This window comes from Mustela nigripes, chromosome 9, assembly GCF_022355385.1.
Source record: "Mustela nigripes isolate SB6536 chromosome 9, MUSNIG.SB6536, whole genome shotgun sequence".
Lineage (NCBI taxonomy): Eukaryota > Metazoa > Chordata > Mammalia > Carnivora > Mustelidae > Mustela > Mustela nigripes.
This window is the reverse complement of record NC_081565.1, coordinates 75,097,195-75,113,258: the sequence shown is the minus strand read 5'-3', so window position 1 is coordinate 75,113,258 and position 16,064 is coordinate 75,097,195. Positions and strand designations below refer to the sequence as shown.

General features: G+C 43.0%; 1 protein-coding gene and 1 long non-coding RNA gene across 4 annotated transcripts in view; one reads left to right on the top strand and one right to left on the bottom strand.

Annotated features, from left to right (window-relative positions):
* Nucleotides 1–16,064, top strand: part of PCSK5 (proprotein convertase subtilisin/kexin type 5) — a 447,741-nt gene that overhangs the window by 288,824 nt on the left and 142,853 nt on the right. For 2 of the 3 annotated variants that reach the window (XM_059411831.1, XM_059411830.1), the window contains exons 17-20: nucleotides 478–562; nucleotides 4,769–4,866; nucleotides 5,312–5,441; nucleotides 6,037–6,152. In XM_059411831.1, coding sequence (XP_059267814.1) covers nucleotides 478–562; nucleotides 4,769–4,866; nucleotides 5,312–5,441; nucleotides 6,037–6,152 — 429 coding nt within the window. Of the gene's footprint in view, nucleotides 1–477; nucleotides 563–4,768; nucleotides 4,867–5,311; nucleotides 5,442–6,036; nucleotides 6,153–9,262; nucleotides 11,896–16,064 lie in introns of those variants that run through there. The other variant, XM_059411828.1, reaches the window with a different exon arrangement.
* The window catches only part of LOC132024800 (uncharacterized), a 59,813-nt gene that overhangs the window by 15,325 nt on the left and 28,424 nt on the right, over nucleotides 1–16,064 (bottom strand). The window lies entirely within an intron of this gene.

Here is a 16,064-nt window from a genome sequence, read left to right as displayed (position 1 = left end):
AACCAGGTGGTGGGTATTATAGAGGGCACGGATTGCATGGAGCACTGGGTGTGGTACAAAAAAAAAATCAATACTATTAGGCTGAAAAGAAATTTTTAAAAAAATAGAAATTAAAAAAGAAGAAGAAGAAGTTAGGCAACCCCGCTTGGGAAAGAGAAAAAGAAGAGGGGAAAAGCCAATCAGCTATTCAACTAAGAAGCAATGGGCTGTGGTTCCTTCGTCTGCAAAATGGAAGATGTGAGGCATGTCTGATTCTGCATTTTCCTACCTTTGTTCGCTTTGCTGGAAAGTGAGAGCAAACGTCCAGTGTGGGGCTGTTCATGAAATATTCGGCTCAAGGCCACGTATGTCTACTGTCGTGTACATTAGCAAACATCAGAACGTCTCCACCTGCTTTTATAGAGTCCAATGACCAACTGATTTATAACCGTTACTTTTGTGTGTATGTGTTGTGTTGTTTTGTTCTGTTTTTAACAGAGAAAAATCTTTGCCGGAAATGCAGTGAAAACTGCAAGACATGTACTGAATTCCACAACTGTACAGAATGCAGGGATGGGTTAAGGTAAGAGAGTGAAGGATCTTGTTAAGTCACACAGCCCAAGGAGTTTCTCAGTATAAACACAATATGTAAAAAAGTAATCCTCTTACCATCACCCTTGGTTTGACTCCCATTCAAACACCTGATTTGCTATTTGCATTATCTTTACCGATATATGTGACAAATTGGATGCCATCTTCGCTAACGGAGGTTCACACACCAAGGAAAATTCTCTTCAGAAAAGATGGCTCTGATACACATAAATAAAAACGGCTTTTTGAGAGGCTTTCTCAGTGCTTTTTGGCCAGCACAGCGCCCCCCGTCAAGGATTAATGTGTAGGTAATACCAATGAATTATATTTAATCCTCCTGATTCATTCCTTTGATGGTCAGAGACTCTTCCCTTATCTGTATTATTCTCTCCATATAGCCAATCATGCTCTTATCTTAAGTACCTCAGGCTTGGTTCCATTATGCTCCGGTATGCACATAGATTTAACACCTGGCGATGTTTTTCTGAACTGGATGACTTGCTCATTGCTAAAGCCAGATATCTGATAGCTTCCGCAAGAGAACAAGACACAGCTCACAGCTTCTTCCTAGTTCCTAGTTGTAGGAACTAGGTAGCCCCTGGATTTCCACAGAGAAGGTCAGACCATCTTCTGCTGGGTAAGGAGTTAGACCCTGAGTTTATAGAGTACCTGAGATCTGCTGCATGCAGATCTTTTTTAAGTATTGAGAATACCTCTGTTTCTGCCATTAATTGGTGAGTGAACTCAGCAGGCTCCGAGCAGGTGATTATTTATATTTAATATCAGAGCATCGGGGCACACGGATGGCTCAGTCAGTTAAGCATCTGCCTTCGGCTCAGGTCATCACCTTGGGGGTCCTGGGGTTGAACCAGAGGAGTCTGCTTCTCCTTCTCCCTCTGTCCCTCCCCACACTCCTGCTCTCTTTCTCAAATAAATAAATGAAACCTTAATCTAAATAAAAATGATATTCTAATATATATATTTTTTAACTCTGGGGTTTTTTTTCATAAATGCATTCAGTAGTAATTGGCTTAGTACCTTTCATCTCAAGACTTCAGGTCTTGAGAAATATCAGTCTAGTCAGCCCCCTAATTCTTTTTGGACAAGGAGCAGAGACAAGAAGGGAGACAAGGTAGATGTGCTCAAACCCTCTTGTATTAGTCAGCTGTGGGATCCTGGCCAAGTCACTGAGCCACTCTGAACTTTAGTTTTGTCATCTATAAAATGAGATACTAACCCCTACATTGCTGAATGATGAAAAGCACTAACTGTGATAATATTTGTGAAATACTCATTCCAGTAATAGACACATAATTGGTCCGTGAGAAATAAAAGATTATTTACAATTATTTTCTATACAGCTGACCCTTGCACAACTCAGGGATTAGGGGCCCCAACCTCATGCAGACGAAAACCGCATATAAGTCTTAAGTCCTTAAGTTAGTTACTCTTAACTACGTAACTACCAATTACTACGGTTGAAAAGAAATCTTACAAATAACAGTTAATTAACACATTTGTGTTCTATGTATTCTACACTGTACTCTTACAAGAAAGTAAGCCTAGAGAAGAAAAATGTTAGGAAAATTATAAAGAAAATATATTGGAAGGGGAGGTGAACCATGAGAGACTATGGACTCTGAAAAACAACCTGAGGGTTTTGAATGGGGGGGTGGTTAGAGGTTGGGGGTGGTGCCAGGTGGTGGGTATTATGGAGGGCATGGATTGCATTGAGCACTGGGTGTGGTGCAAAAACAATGAATACTGTTATGCTGAAAAGAAATTTTAAAAATAAATAAATCACCAAGTGGTTAAAGAAGAAGAAGAAAATACATTTAGAGTACTGTATTGTATTTATAAAAAAAAAAAATCCACTTAGAAGTGGGCTCATGCAATTCAAACCCATGTTGTTCAAGAGTTCAGTCAACTGTGGTTCTTAGGGAACATTTTACAGAGTTCATTAACCAGCGCTCTCCAGTGGAAATACGAGAGCCTTATATGTTCATTTTATTTCATATATGCCCATAGCCACATTAAAGGAAGTAAAAAGATATGGGTAACATTTAAAAAAATATTAATCAAATCCAAAATATTACTGTTTCAATATGTAATCAATAGAAAAGACCTAGCGAGATGTTTTACGTTCTTTTTTGTTGTTATACCAAAATCTGGGGTGCATTTGATCCCAGAAAGCACAATGCACATCTCAACTTGGACAGTAATTTTTTATGAGAAATACTTGCTCTGTACTTGGATTTTACAAAATTTAGTCAAAGGAGATTTTATATAGCCAGCTTTGTGTCAAACTTACTCAGTTTTGCCAGTAACTGAACCGAGGGCCAATTTGTAAAACGTAGACTGAAATTAACTAAAAATAAAAAGTTTAAAGTCCCATTCCTGGGCCATATACTAACCACATTTTTAAGTGCTCAGAAGCCACAGGCACCGAAGCGTGTGGGACAGAATGATTCCAACCCAGCTAATGGATCATAGAAAGAACCCAGGTGTCTCCTGTACCAGGCAGGTTAGCCACACCACCGCTGTATTTTGGAAGCACCAGAGAGCTTCAGGGTACACACAGTGCCTGCTCTCTATTGCACAGCCCACTTACATTCATTCCCTCCTCACACAACGCAGCCTCTCTCTCAACACAGGCCAACCTCAGAAGGAATGCCCTTTACTAGAAAAATGAGGCAGCTTTTTTTTTTTCAACTTTGTTAAGTTTTTTGGTGATCCTACTGCCTTCCACAAAAGGATACATTTGATACAATGTCCTTTTTTCCAGTTCCATGGGAAGGGCAGAGATTTCCTCTTACTGGCTCTTTAAATGACATCGCTCCCTAGCCAGTCAGGTCTGTAAAAGGAGTACACTTTGAGTTACGCTCGAGACTCCCTGCCCTTTCCTTAGAGGCTTTGAGGGTTGACCATTTTGCCTCAAGAGACCTATTACTTAAATTATTATTACTATCATCATTGTTTAAAGAGTGGCTAAGAACAAATAGAAATACATACACATAAAATACTGGAAGGAAGTGTATTAAAATGTTAACAGGACTGTTTGGGATCTGTTTTTTTATCTGTTTTTGTTCATTCCAATAGAGAAAAATAAATTCTACTTGTCCAAGTTAGTGTGATCCAAATACAAAGCACAGTCAACTAAGGTGTGCACTGGAATAATACAGAGTCTCGGAGAGTAAAAACCATTTGAACCTGTTGCTTAGATAAAAACCACTGAACCTGTTGCTTAGATACCCACCTTGTAGGATCATCTCTTTGGTGACATAGGATTACAGGTGCTAATCTGTAGCTGCAATCACACTATTGATTCAGTGAGCAATATTTATAGATTAAAGGTCCTAAATTCTGTTTTTTTTTTTAATTTTAAGAACTGATCTATTGACTATGAAAACTATCATCATCGATATTAGCAAAGAGAAAAAATACGCATTCCTCATTCAACATTCTGGCAACTGTAATAGATACCAAGAGCGCCAGAAAGAAAAATAGGGTAAAGAGAACACCTGGAAACAATAATACAATTAAGAAGAGTTGGGATGTTTGGGGAATCAACTATATAGGCAGGTCATTTTACAACGTTATTCATTAGCATTTAAAATAAATCAGGAAATAGAGGCAAAGTGTATTGCAGTCGTGTGGTTCTGAGGGGAACCAGTAGAAGAACTAAAACCAGAAATAGAAACAAAAGTAGCTACTTGCAGGAGACCAGCTAGCTAGAGATCACTGTGCCCTTTATTCAGTTGGAACTCATGTTACCCCATGATCCTACTGCATTTTATAACAAAACAACTTTTAAGTTTATTACATCATAGGGCTGGCTATCAGAGTTGTCAGACGTATTGCTAGGTAATGAGTTTTGTGAGTAAGATCCTTTTAAGCACCCCCAGGGTGGGGGGGGGCAGTCAAGGTGCAGAGCAAAGAAGAGAGGCGCCGGCCAGCCTGACGATGGAGAGAACGGTCCACGGAGCTCGGAGCACGCATACGGGCTTGAGACATCACCACAGGCGCAGAGAAGCAGGATAGGCATCGGGAAGGAGAACAGAAGGGGTGCGCAGTGATTTCCCCTGCTTGGAAGCTTGGCCAAGCCATGGGTCTCGGGGAGGTGCGGCAGCATTGCACAGGGAGCCGGGGCGTCATGACCTCATTGCTTCGATCACAGCGTCCGTGTGTCTGTCTTCAGCCTGCAGGGGTCCCAGTGCTCCGTCGCCTGCGAGGACGGCCAGTACTTCAATGGCCACGACTGCCAGCCCTGTCACCGCTTCTGTGCCGCCTGTGCTGGTATCGTGTCCCCCGTCCTGTGGTTTGTTCCTCTGGCTCTGGTTTGGCGCCTGTTGCCCTGGCGTCAGCCGTCACTCCCGCGGCCCCACCGGATAGTGTTCAAGTAAATGCCGGAGAAACGCAGTTCTCCTCCAGGACTCCTGCCTGGATTCTCAGAACGCCTGCCACAGGCAGTCCCTCCCTGGCGCAACAGGGACACATGCCGGGGAGACCGCCGCCGCCTCCTCCCGAGGGCATTTGATGGTTTTGGCAAATGGGTTCAATTTAAACGGGGAGTGAGTGGTGTTTTGTTTCTTCCCCACAGAATGTGAGGGAAAGCACAATACGAAATGGTGGCTCTTAAAATAATAGATCCATGTCCTTGTCACCAACCACGCAGGCCACAGCCCATCGTGCGAGCTGTTCTGAGATTTTGTCTGTTTCCCGCCTCTGTCTTGCTTTCAAGGGCCGGGCGCGGACGCGTGTAGCAGCTGCGCCGAAGCCTACTTCATGGAGGACGGGCGCTGCGTGCAGACCTGTAGCCTCAGCTACTACTTGGACCGCTCGGCAGAGAACGGACACAAATCCTGCAAGAAGTAAGTGCCCCACGCCTTCTGCTCAGCCGCCTCCTTGCCGGACCCAAATAGGTACTATGCTGACAGGACTTCCCAGATTTGTCCTGCGGACTGTGCCCTGCAGCTTCCACCCAGCGTCTCTCGAATGCTTCATTTCTGTCCCAGGAGCACTTTAAAACCTTTAAAGTTGGGGCGCCGGGGTGGCTCAGTGGGTTAAAGCCTCTGCCTTCCGCTCGGGTCATGATCTCAGGGTCCTGGGATCGAGCCCCGCATCGGGCTCTCTGCTCAGCGGGGAGCCTGCTTCCAACCCCCCCCACCCCCGCCTGCCTCTCTGCCTACTTGTGATCTCTGTCAAATAAATAAATAAACTCTTTTAAAAAAAAAATAAAATAAAACCTTTAAAGTAATATTTAGGTTTCAAGTACAGTGCATTCTGCCGTTTAAAATCCGTCTACCTGCTGGGCTTTAATGTCGGCAAAGGTAGCAATTACGGTAACCAGACGCTTCTGGGCCATCTTCCAAGGGGGAATGGAGTTTAAAACGTCCGTAAGAGGTGGGTAGCGAACATCTTTTCTGGAGCCTGACGGGAAAGCACAAACTGTACGTTCTCCCCTAGATGTGATGCTAGCTGCCTGACGTGCAGCGGTCCGGGCTTCAAGAACTGTACGAGCTGCCTCAGCGGGTACCTCTTAGACTCAGGGACGTGTCAGATGGGAGCCGTTTGCAAGGACGGTGAGTACAGGCCGCTCCTTTCCGGCCTCGCCTTCTGTTCGGATCCGCTCGATTGCCACAGACACGCTCAAGCGCGAGTCAGCTAGAACGTGCCCAGTATCTCGCTGGCGTTCACTCATCTTGAACTCATACCCTCGGTGGGTTTTGGTTTGGGTTTATTTTTTTTTTTTTTTAATTAAAAGAAATCACCTGTAGTTCCACTGGCCAAGATGGCCCTAGTTATGTTTGTTTGTTTAATTAGCAAACTTTGTGGGTTTAGAGTTTTAGGGGTCACAGCAAAATTGAGCAGCAAGTAGAGATCTCCTCTATATGCCGGCTGACCCCCTGCAGCACACACCCTCCCCCACTATTAGCGCCCTACACCAGACTAGTTACATTTGTTATCATCAGTGAACCTTCACTGACACCCCATTATCACCCAAAGCTCATGGTTCACATCAAGGTTCCCTCTTGGTGATGTACATTCTAGGAGTTTGGACAAATGAAGAAGGATACATATCCACCACTGTAATAATCCTACAGGACACTTTCACTGCCCTAAAAAGCCTATGTGCTCCGCCTTTCCCTCCTTCCCATCCCCCGCCCCAGAACCTACTAATTTTTTTACTGTCTCCATAGATTTACCTTTTCCACAATGCTATATCCTTGGAATATAATAGGCAATATTTTCTAATTAGCTTTTTCATGTGTGTCTCACCATATGTACTTTTGACCAGATGTTTTAAAATACCATGTACACGGAGGTTTGTATCCTGCTTTTTGTACTAAGTGTTAGACATAAACATCACCCTATGTTTAAAAAGTCCTCAGAACCTTCATTTTTAATTACAGCATAAAATTCTATCATGTGAAGAAGCCGGTTTATTACCACTCCTTTTTGGATTAAATTTTTGACAAGTAAATTATAATCAAATGGTACCTGAATCTTTTATTCGACCGGAGAGGCAAGGAATTAATGATAGACCCAATGTAGAACTTCAGACTTCTAAGTGTTGGTCCATTTTTTTTTTTCTTTGCATATGTGGTTCTCAACTAAAAATGCCAGGACCGCACACCTTTCCTGAAGATTCCTGGGAAATTGGTCTGAGGGTGCTATCTGCTATCTAAGTATGGATATTTTTAGAAACTTCAAGTGTTTCTGATGTGCAGCCAGATTTGGGAATCTCTGGCTTACTCCATTCCCCCTGACAACCCAACAAATGCCAAGTTCTGTCAGTTTTCTAGCCTCAGCTTCCTGAATGAAGCTAAATTATTCCAACTTTAACATTCTGTGAACTTTGAGTCTCGGTATAATTCACATACAGCGGGCCCTAAAATTTGAGTCTAGACTTTATGCAGACACACATCTCAGTGACCTAGAAAGGCATCATTTTGAACCACTGTTATTTTTAAGTACCTTCGGATTGTTTGAAAATAGAGTAAGAAAAAACTCTGTACTTGGAATAGTCTTCCTGGACAAGGGCATTTCCCTTGTTTTATTCTCTGCCTTCCTTTGAATGGGCCCTCTTCTAGAAATTTCACAAGAGGCAGAACAGTGCTGTAGTTGGGAGAGTGTGGATTCAAGAGTCAGAGTACTGCCGTTCCTTTCTGGGCTCCAGGTCTTGGACAGGTGATAAACTTCTCTGGGGCTCGCTTCCCTCACCTGCAAAAATGAGGCGGCTAGTATCATTGACCTTGTATGGTCATTCTAAAACTTCCTATGAGGAATTTCAAAAAGACATCTGAAAGAACGTGGCACGTGATGAGACGTGTTAGAGCATCATCAACGGGCTCATTTCCACAGAGCATCATGGGTGACTTTGTGTCTTCATGGCTTCTTGGCCATAGGATTAGTCCAGCAGGGACGGGCCAGACCCACTCAGGCTCTGTGATCTCACCACACAGCGCAGGGATACAGGGTTGGGGTGATGGCACTTCAAGGACCATGTAAGTATCACTCTTTACTTAAAAACATGGTACCATACCTGGATCTGACCAGAATTTTGAAGTTGGTGACAGGAAACAGGAAGATTTTCTGGACTCAAAAGATCCACAGACACTTGAATTTTCATCCACAGCACGCTGCCAGGCATGGGCACGTCTGTGATGCTTTAACTGCCTTCTCTCAACCATGCTAAACCTGGGATAAGTTATGCCAGATGGCACGCCAGTAGAAGGGGTGCATTCGGGATTGTGGGAAAGAGTAGAAAATGAAGAACCGTCTCTTGTAATGAGCCCATTTTCGGTCAGCTAAATCACGAAATCACCGATGGCTCACCAGGCTTTTCAAATCACGTAGCAATTGCATTTATGAGTTTGTGATTTATTCTCTTTCAACTGTCATATTTCAATGATTCTAAGACATACTTTTTTTTTTTTTTTAACATTTTAACATCCCTGAAATCAGATGCATCTTATAATTTATGGCAGCTTTCAGCCACTTTTGTCTGCTAGGTTGATGTGACACAGCTGTCCTTGCCTGTGACTGTCACGGACTTAGGTACATGGTTACTACTACTTGTGTTGAACTGAACTATAGTTTGGAATAGTTTCAAATAATTGTTTAATAATCAAAGGAAGAGTTTCTTTATAAGCACAGCAACAAAACAGCCTGTCATAGAACGAATATTTAACTAATATTTCCATAAGCATAACAGTAATATTCTAATTGAGGAGGCTCTGGGGTCACCATGTAGTAAGATGCATGAAGCACGTTCTTTTCTCGATAGTACGTAAAATAACGGTGCATCTTAAATCCAGTGTCTTGGACTCAATGAAATATAGTATAAATGACTTATACTCTCTGCTCTAGGTCATTCTGAGAAGACAAATTCCTTGCTTATTGTTATTGATTTCTAATTTATTCTTTTTTTCGGATCCTTTTTTTTTTTTCCTTTTATAAATGGACACCAATCACATTCACCACTGGACCGCAATCTCTCTCCTTGAAAAACAATGCTGTTGACTGAAATCACTTTGCGTGGACCCAATTTCCTCCTTGTTGACTGCTCCTCAATGATCTCTTCCAATCCCCCATCTGCCTCTCTGGCCAATCAAAACCTTCTTCCACGTGTACATCATGCTGCCCTCGTCCTCACCTCCCCCTCTGTCTTGCTGACTTCCCGGAAAAGCAACGGAAGAGTCCTGGGCCGAAGGAGGCTTCTGTATGCTAGTGAAAAAGAACAATCTGTGCCAGAGGAAGGTTCTTCAACAACTTTGCTGCAAAACATGTACATTCCAAGGCTGAGCGGCCATCTTAGATTTCTCTGTTCCTGTAGACTTATAGATTACTCCATATTATTATTAAAAAGAAAAAAAAGAAAAAAAAAAAAAGCAAGCCACCTCTCTCTTTTTCGCTCTCTTTTTCTCTCTCTCTCAAATTTGTGCAGGGAGATGGTGAACTGTTTTGTCAGAACTTAAATGGAAAAAAAAAAAAATAAACCTACAACAAGCCTACCTTTTATACCTGGGTGTTTAGTGCTAAACAGCCAGAACCACAGAGACAGTATTGTATGACCAAAGCATTTGATGCCAAAATTTGACGTTAAAGTAATGATTTGATTTCCTGCCCTGGTTTTAAAGGTCCATTTTTTTTTTTCCCCTTTGCATTTACTTGCTTGTTTCCCCTTTGAGACACCTAAAAATACCTTCCAAAAACATCACAAGAACAGACACAGATCAAAATCAAAGAGAAAGCTCTTACATCTGTCATTTTTCATGCTTGAGTCCACCGTTGGGGGAAATGACAGCAAAGCGGACCTAAGGGCATTAAGAGCATCCCTCAGAGTTGTATTCAATGTCGTTTGTCTTAGTTTTTCACAGTTGAACATTGATCCTTTCCACACATAATTTACTTCATGCATTACGTGCTGGTTTTGGCATTATACTCACTTGAGAAGTCTGCTGCACTGGTTTCATCAGATAGACTTGCTGCTATTGGCCTTGGCTTTGCAGATTGGGTTATTTTACACACAGCTGGTCAAATGGGATCACTCCGCATAGTCAGATTGGTGATGGACACAATGCAAAGTTACACGAAATAGCTGGGCCTCATCCAGCTCCCCTGAAATCTGGAGTGTTCACTTTGTAGACCCTGCACAATCTCCTGGTGCTATACGGCCATTATCCCCATAGCATTTTTTTTTTTTAAGTCCATCAGAAATTCCATTTGTTGTGATGGGAAGCATTTTGGATATGATGCGGGAAATTTCTTCCTGGAGTCAAGTTTCTAAAAGGTCCTGTATTTTTTAAGAAATGGAATTATTTAAATAATATTTAAGCTCGTGCCCAAGTCGGCCGGGCAACGTTTTTCAATGGTGCTTATTAGAAGTTTTATCATTTTGTCATTTTCATAAAATAAAACTGGAAATTGAAGATGGGTGGCATGATTGTACCCTTCTGGTTCTGTTATTTCCCATTCCTCTGTCCCTCTATGACCGTGCTATGATACATCTGTCCACTGGATGTCAATGAGATCGTCTGTTTTCTTGGAAATATCCTCACTGGTTTTCTACAACTCTTAAGTACATCCTGGAATCTAGCAGACTGAATTATGTGAAAACTATTTTGGATCAGTGGTTAGAAATGATGCCTGATCTTTTTTACCAATTCTGAGTTTCTCTATTTAGGGAAGGATAGACTCATATCAGTTTTCTTCACTTTTCCTATCAAAACTCCATTGGTGACCTCATTTTCTTTGGGAGTGACCAGCCATCTTGCAGGCTTGATGCTGTGAGAGCCTCACTTCCCAGATGTCACTGGCTTCACAGCTGAGAACAGGGATGATATCAACAGGAATTATTGGAGGAAGAAGCTGGGAAGTGGATGCTGAGATCCCCACCCAAACAACAAGCTAGGGAAAAGCCTACCTTGAAAATATTCATTCCTAGGCATCAAAGTTAAAGTCTAATCTAAGGTGAATAATTTGAGTCTAATGACCCTCTTTAATAGCAATATAGTAACACTGAGTCACAGAATGATTCATCAGTAGGGACTCCATTGATTTTGCTGAGCAACTTTCATTTTCCTAACACTGCAGGTCCTTCTGACCTGAAGAAAGTAAGTTAATCCAGGGGATGGCAGATAGAGTCTCACACTTCAAGTCAGTCTCTAAATGGACAAATCTAAGCGCAAGCCAAAAGCAAAGTCAAGCAGATGGCAAGACCAGATTTGCCTGCAAAGGAATCCATTTGATTGAACCAGCCCGTTCTAGATGAGGCACAAAGTTACTACGATAGGAAAGATAAAAAATGACGTCTGTGTTCTTAGACAAATAACCATCAACAATGTCAGCCAAATTCACTGAGGTCCACCAATGTGTGTTCCATTCCCACCGACCATGCAGGCGCACATCATGGAAATACTGGGTTAACTACTAGTGTGTTACTGCCTCGTTTATCTACAGAATATTATTAACTAGGACATAATGCTTTCAAAGTTTAAGTTAATGTTATATATTATGTATAAATATATATATTCATAATGAGATATATGTAATGGATAGTACAAAGTTTGGAGACTTAACAAATGCTCTAACCTTCTGGAGACAAAAGTCCTATCTTCTGTTTTCTTTTGTCTTTTTTATTCTTAATTAGTGATCCACTGTTAAATCCAAATCCACTTTTACTGAAAAATACTGTACATGTGTAAAATGTTCAGTTGTTTTTTTGTAAAATATAGTAGAATGGTTGTAATTGATACTGGCCAAAATCAATGTTATTCCATATTTTATTTTTTCTATTAAATTAACCTAAGTTCCTGTTTATCTGATCTGTTCCTACCCATGTGTAAACATCTCTGAAAGGGTAAGAGAAGGAGAACCTTCTGTTTTCACACAGAAGCCGAATACGAAGGAAAGGTTGGAAGGGAACGGAGCATCTAAATAAAGTGGGAAAGGCAGGGGTGAGCAGAGGACGCAGTGGAAAAGGAGAGACAAAGTAAGAGCAGTCTAAGAAAGGAAGAGGTTAGACTTGGTCCCGAGTGAAGGTTCTCTCCCATTTTTAGAAAGCAAGTGGAGAGAAAGATCTCTAAAAGCTTGGCACACTCGTTAGCAGATCCTACAGAAGCCAGCCCCAGGATCTGGGCCATCTGGGCTCTTGGCCTGCACTTCCCCCAGGATATGGACCGCTGCACACTCACTAGTGGGTGTCTGGAGAGGTGGGGACCAAGGGACTGTGCATGAGGTGGTGGGGGTGGAGCGTGAAAGCTGTTGAAAGGGGAAAAGACTTTGTTCAATTTGCTGATATCCTGTGTGAAACTGACAGTGGTGTAGCCCCAGGTGCGTCGAAGCTAACTTGGTCTAAAATCTCCAGTCCGTGCCATAGCGTGGGACTGTGTAGTTGGTAAAGACCCACCGTGGATTACAGATCTTTGCAAACCCTGCCTGTGAAGCAGGCACTAGCTCTGAAGGTTCAGTGCCCTGCCTTTATGGGAAGAGAAATGAGGTATCAGTGCAAGCGACATGGAAATTGAACTCCAAAGAGGTTTAGAGATCTAGGGCTACAAGATGGTAGAGAGACCCCCTGCCGTCATGAAATCGCATTATGAGGATGGGTGGCGGGGACTAATTGTACTGAACTCTTACTATGTACAGCACAATGAGGGAATATAGAGTATATGCATACTGATGTAAATTCTCTTAATTCTCACAAAAACTCTAAAGTAAAATATGCTCAGTTTGCAAACTATCACTACCTTCTGTCTACAAACCGGAAAGCTGAGGCAGATGGGCTTGAAATAGGTTGACTGGGATTACACAACCAGACAGAACAATAAAAACAAAGCTTAGCAGTAAGACCATTAACATTCGTGAATTCTAAGTCTGAGATGAATGGGACACTAACTTGTCAGGTTCAGGCAGCAGAAATTCCTTTGAACTGAACTGGTCAAGGCAAGTTTCGTAAAGTAAGTGGACCTAGGACTGGTTCTGGAGCTAGGCAGCCAAGGCCTAACTAAGGGGATGGGAAGAGAGCAGGAGGAACATCATCAATGAACTTCCAACGGAAGAGAGGGTTCAGGGAAGCAAGTCACTGTCTCAATGGTTTAATCTAATTGCTACGAAGAACAGTGACTCAACATCCAACGGATTAGTCAGGACAGATTTACATTTCCACGCTTTCCAAAAAATAAGTAGCGTGCCCATCCTCAGCCCCCATACCCGTGGCAGACCCTGCCAATCACCACTGTCCAACCACCAGTGTCCAACCACGGATGGATCAGACCTGCCTTGCTTTTCACCCCAGCGCTGGGGGCTTCGCATCATGCTGCTGAGCTCTTCTATCGGACCCACCGTTTGCCACTCAACACTCTACTCTTCATTATGAGGGACCTGCCAGTTGTGTGCAAGTGAATTTCAGGCAGTGAAAGTAGAAGTAGGCATGTATTCTTAACTCTTTTCCTGTCACCCTTCAGCTTCATGCAAAGAGAAATGACAGACAGCAGAGTGATGCATTTGGAGAAAACTGGAGGCAACGTTACACTACGGCCTGCCTAGCGCAACCCTCCCGCCTCCTTCACCCTCTAACCCCCCAAAATGGTAGAGAGAATGCGAAGGCCAGCAGCAGCTGGGCCCTGGGCCCCAAATCAGTCTATGTTAAAGACACAAAGCAATAACCTGCTTCTGGGTGACTGCCATGTCCAAATGTTATTTTTGTGGCAAATCCATAAAATCCAAAGTTCTCGGCAGGATACTCCAGAGCCACTGACAACTTTAGAAGGGCACAGCCAAGCGGAACTTAATGTCGCTGTGGCTCATGGGAGCTGCTTGGCACTAGAGGCGGGGCTGTGATGCATACAGTCATGTCTCCTCTTCATCGTGAGAGGCGGACATCTGGCCCAGAGTCAGCTCGTGGGCAAGAAGAATGCGTTGGGCAGCATCACAGAGTCTCAGAGGGCCAGTCTGGGACCTGGAAATGCCAGCAGCTCCTTTCCACTCTACCTGCAAAGGACTTAGAAGGATGTTTGTCTTCTTACTGATGCATTTTCCCGCAAGATCTTCCCTCCACCCGAGACAAATCTGAGGGCCCAATTGTTGCTTTTTCAAAGCCAGGGATCAGGCAACAAAAGATATGTTGCATCCCCACTTCGAAAAATTCCCAGAAACATTTCCTGGGGCCTAAAGTGTATGATCTTTTTTTATTATTATTATTTTTGGAATGAATACATGATTTTAAGAACCTAATATTTTAAGGCAGACTGAGTTTTACTGAAATTGCTTTGATTTGGCCCAAAGACATTCAGAGGCCAATGGAGATTAACTTCCTCTTTCAAGATTCACAGCTAGTGAAGGGTGTGGTTGGGAATGGATCCCACATCAACCCACACAGAGCTGCCTCCTTGCCAAGAATGCCAGAGGAAAACACTAAGTCCATATTACACATACTGCAAGGCAGGGGTTAAAGAGCTTGACTACAGGTAGAAGACCCACTGGCTCCCTTGACTTGGCTTTTTCCTCTTTATGAGCTCAGCTTAATTGCTTCCAAGAACAGGAAGTCCCTGTCATATACCACCTGAGGTCCTTCTTGCCCTCTATAAGCTGATAGCCTAATGGGGGGCACAGACCCAAAAACACATGATGGTAATAGGAAGCTATTTAAGTGCCTTTAAAAGGGCATAAAAATATCATGGGGGCCGTCTAGTCGAGCAAGCTCACTTTCCCAATTAAGTGCTAAATGTTCCCTACCCTTGCATGAGAAGTTTCTAAGGGCTTCCAAAAATAGCACGCTCCATTAAAAATACAGTTACCTCTGAAATGTGCAAAAGCAGATGAGGTTTTAACTAAATGTCTACTAAATGCAACATGTCAAACTAGTCGGTTGCAACTCAGCTCTTAAGGAACCACATAGAATTAAATTTAATGTAGGATAAAGGTAAATTTTAATACGTATGACATGATACAGGACCTACAGAGGCAGGAGAACCTAGGAACTGTTGGGATCTTAATAGAACCCTGCAAAGGAGGTAGAAATTCACTATTCATGCTGGGGGTGGGGAATTCTATACACACATATACCATATATATATATATATATTCCTGCTCACTTCCCTCAGATTTCTACCTGTAGTTCCACATAGCTATGGGACATTGCCCTTCAGATAGCTAACAGGCATCTCAAAATTAACATGTCCAAAGCAGACTTCAGACTGCTCAATCTCTCAAATATTATCTCCAAATGTCTCCCACCACACAAATGGCATTACAACCCATTATTACAACCCAGTTGCTCAAATCCAAAACCTCGTAAGTCTTCTTTTTTTTTTTTTTTTTTTTTTTGCCCCCAAATCCAATCTGTTAGTAGAGCCCCAATAACCGCACCTTCACCATAAATCTCTCAATGGCCCACAGTTGCCGTTCTGGGTCGACCTCTCCATCCAGGACTACTGCAGAAGCCTCCCCGCTGCGCTTCCTGCTCCTTTCCTCTCCTTGCTTTTTCTGTCCTGACCCAGCCCCTCTGCACAGAGCCAGCAGCGCTATCACCAAAATCTGATTTCTCCCCTTTCTTCCCATTTGCTCCGGATCAAATCTGCGCTCCTCACTTGAGATCTTTCTCATCTCTTCTCATACCCCTTCTCCCGTGCTAGTCTGTTTCTGCCGTAACAACTTTTCTGTTCTTCCAACAAAACTAACATGTTTGTGCATCAAGACCCCTGCCCTTCACTGGGCTAGTTTCTTCTCGCCCAGCAGGTCTTAGTTAAAAACGGCTCCCTTGGAAAGTAGCTCCCCCCACCACTCATCCCCCACCTGCCCACCTTCTCTGGTCTTTCCATAGCACTCATCACAACATGACATTCTGTGGTTCATTTACTTGTGTACTGGCAGTCTCTCCCACTAGGACGTCAGCACCGTGAAAGCTGGGGCTTTGTCTGTCGTATTTGCAGCCCTAGCCGGTATGTGTAACACAGTGCCTTGCTTGATCAATGTCTGCAGATTGGATG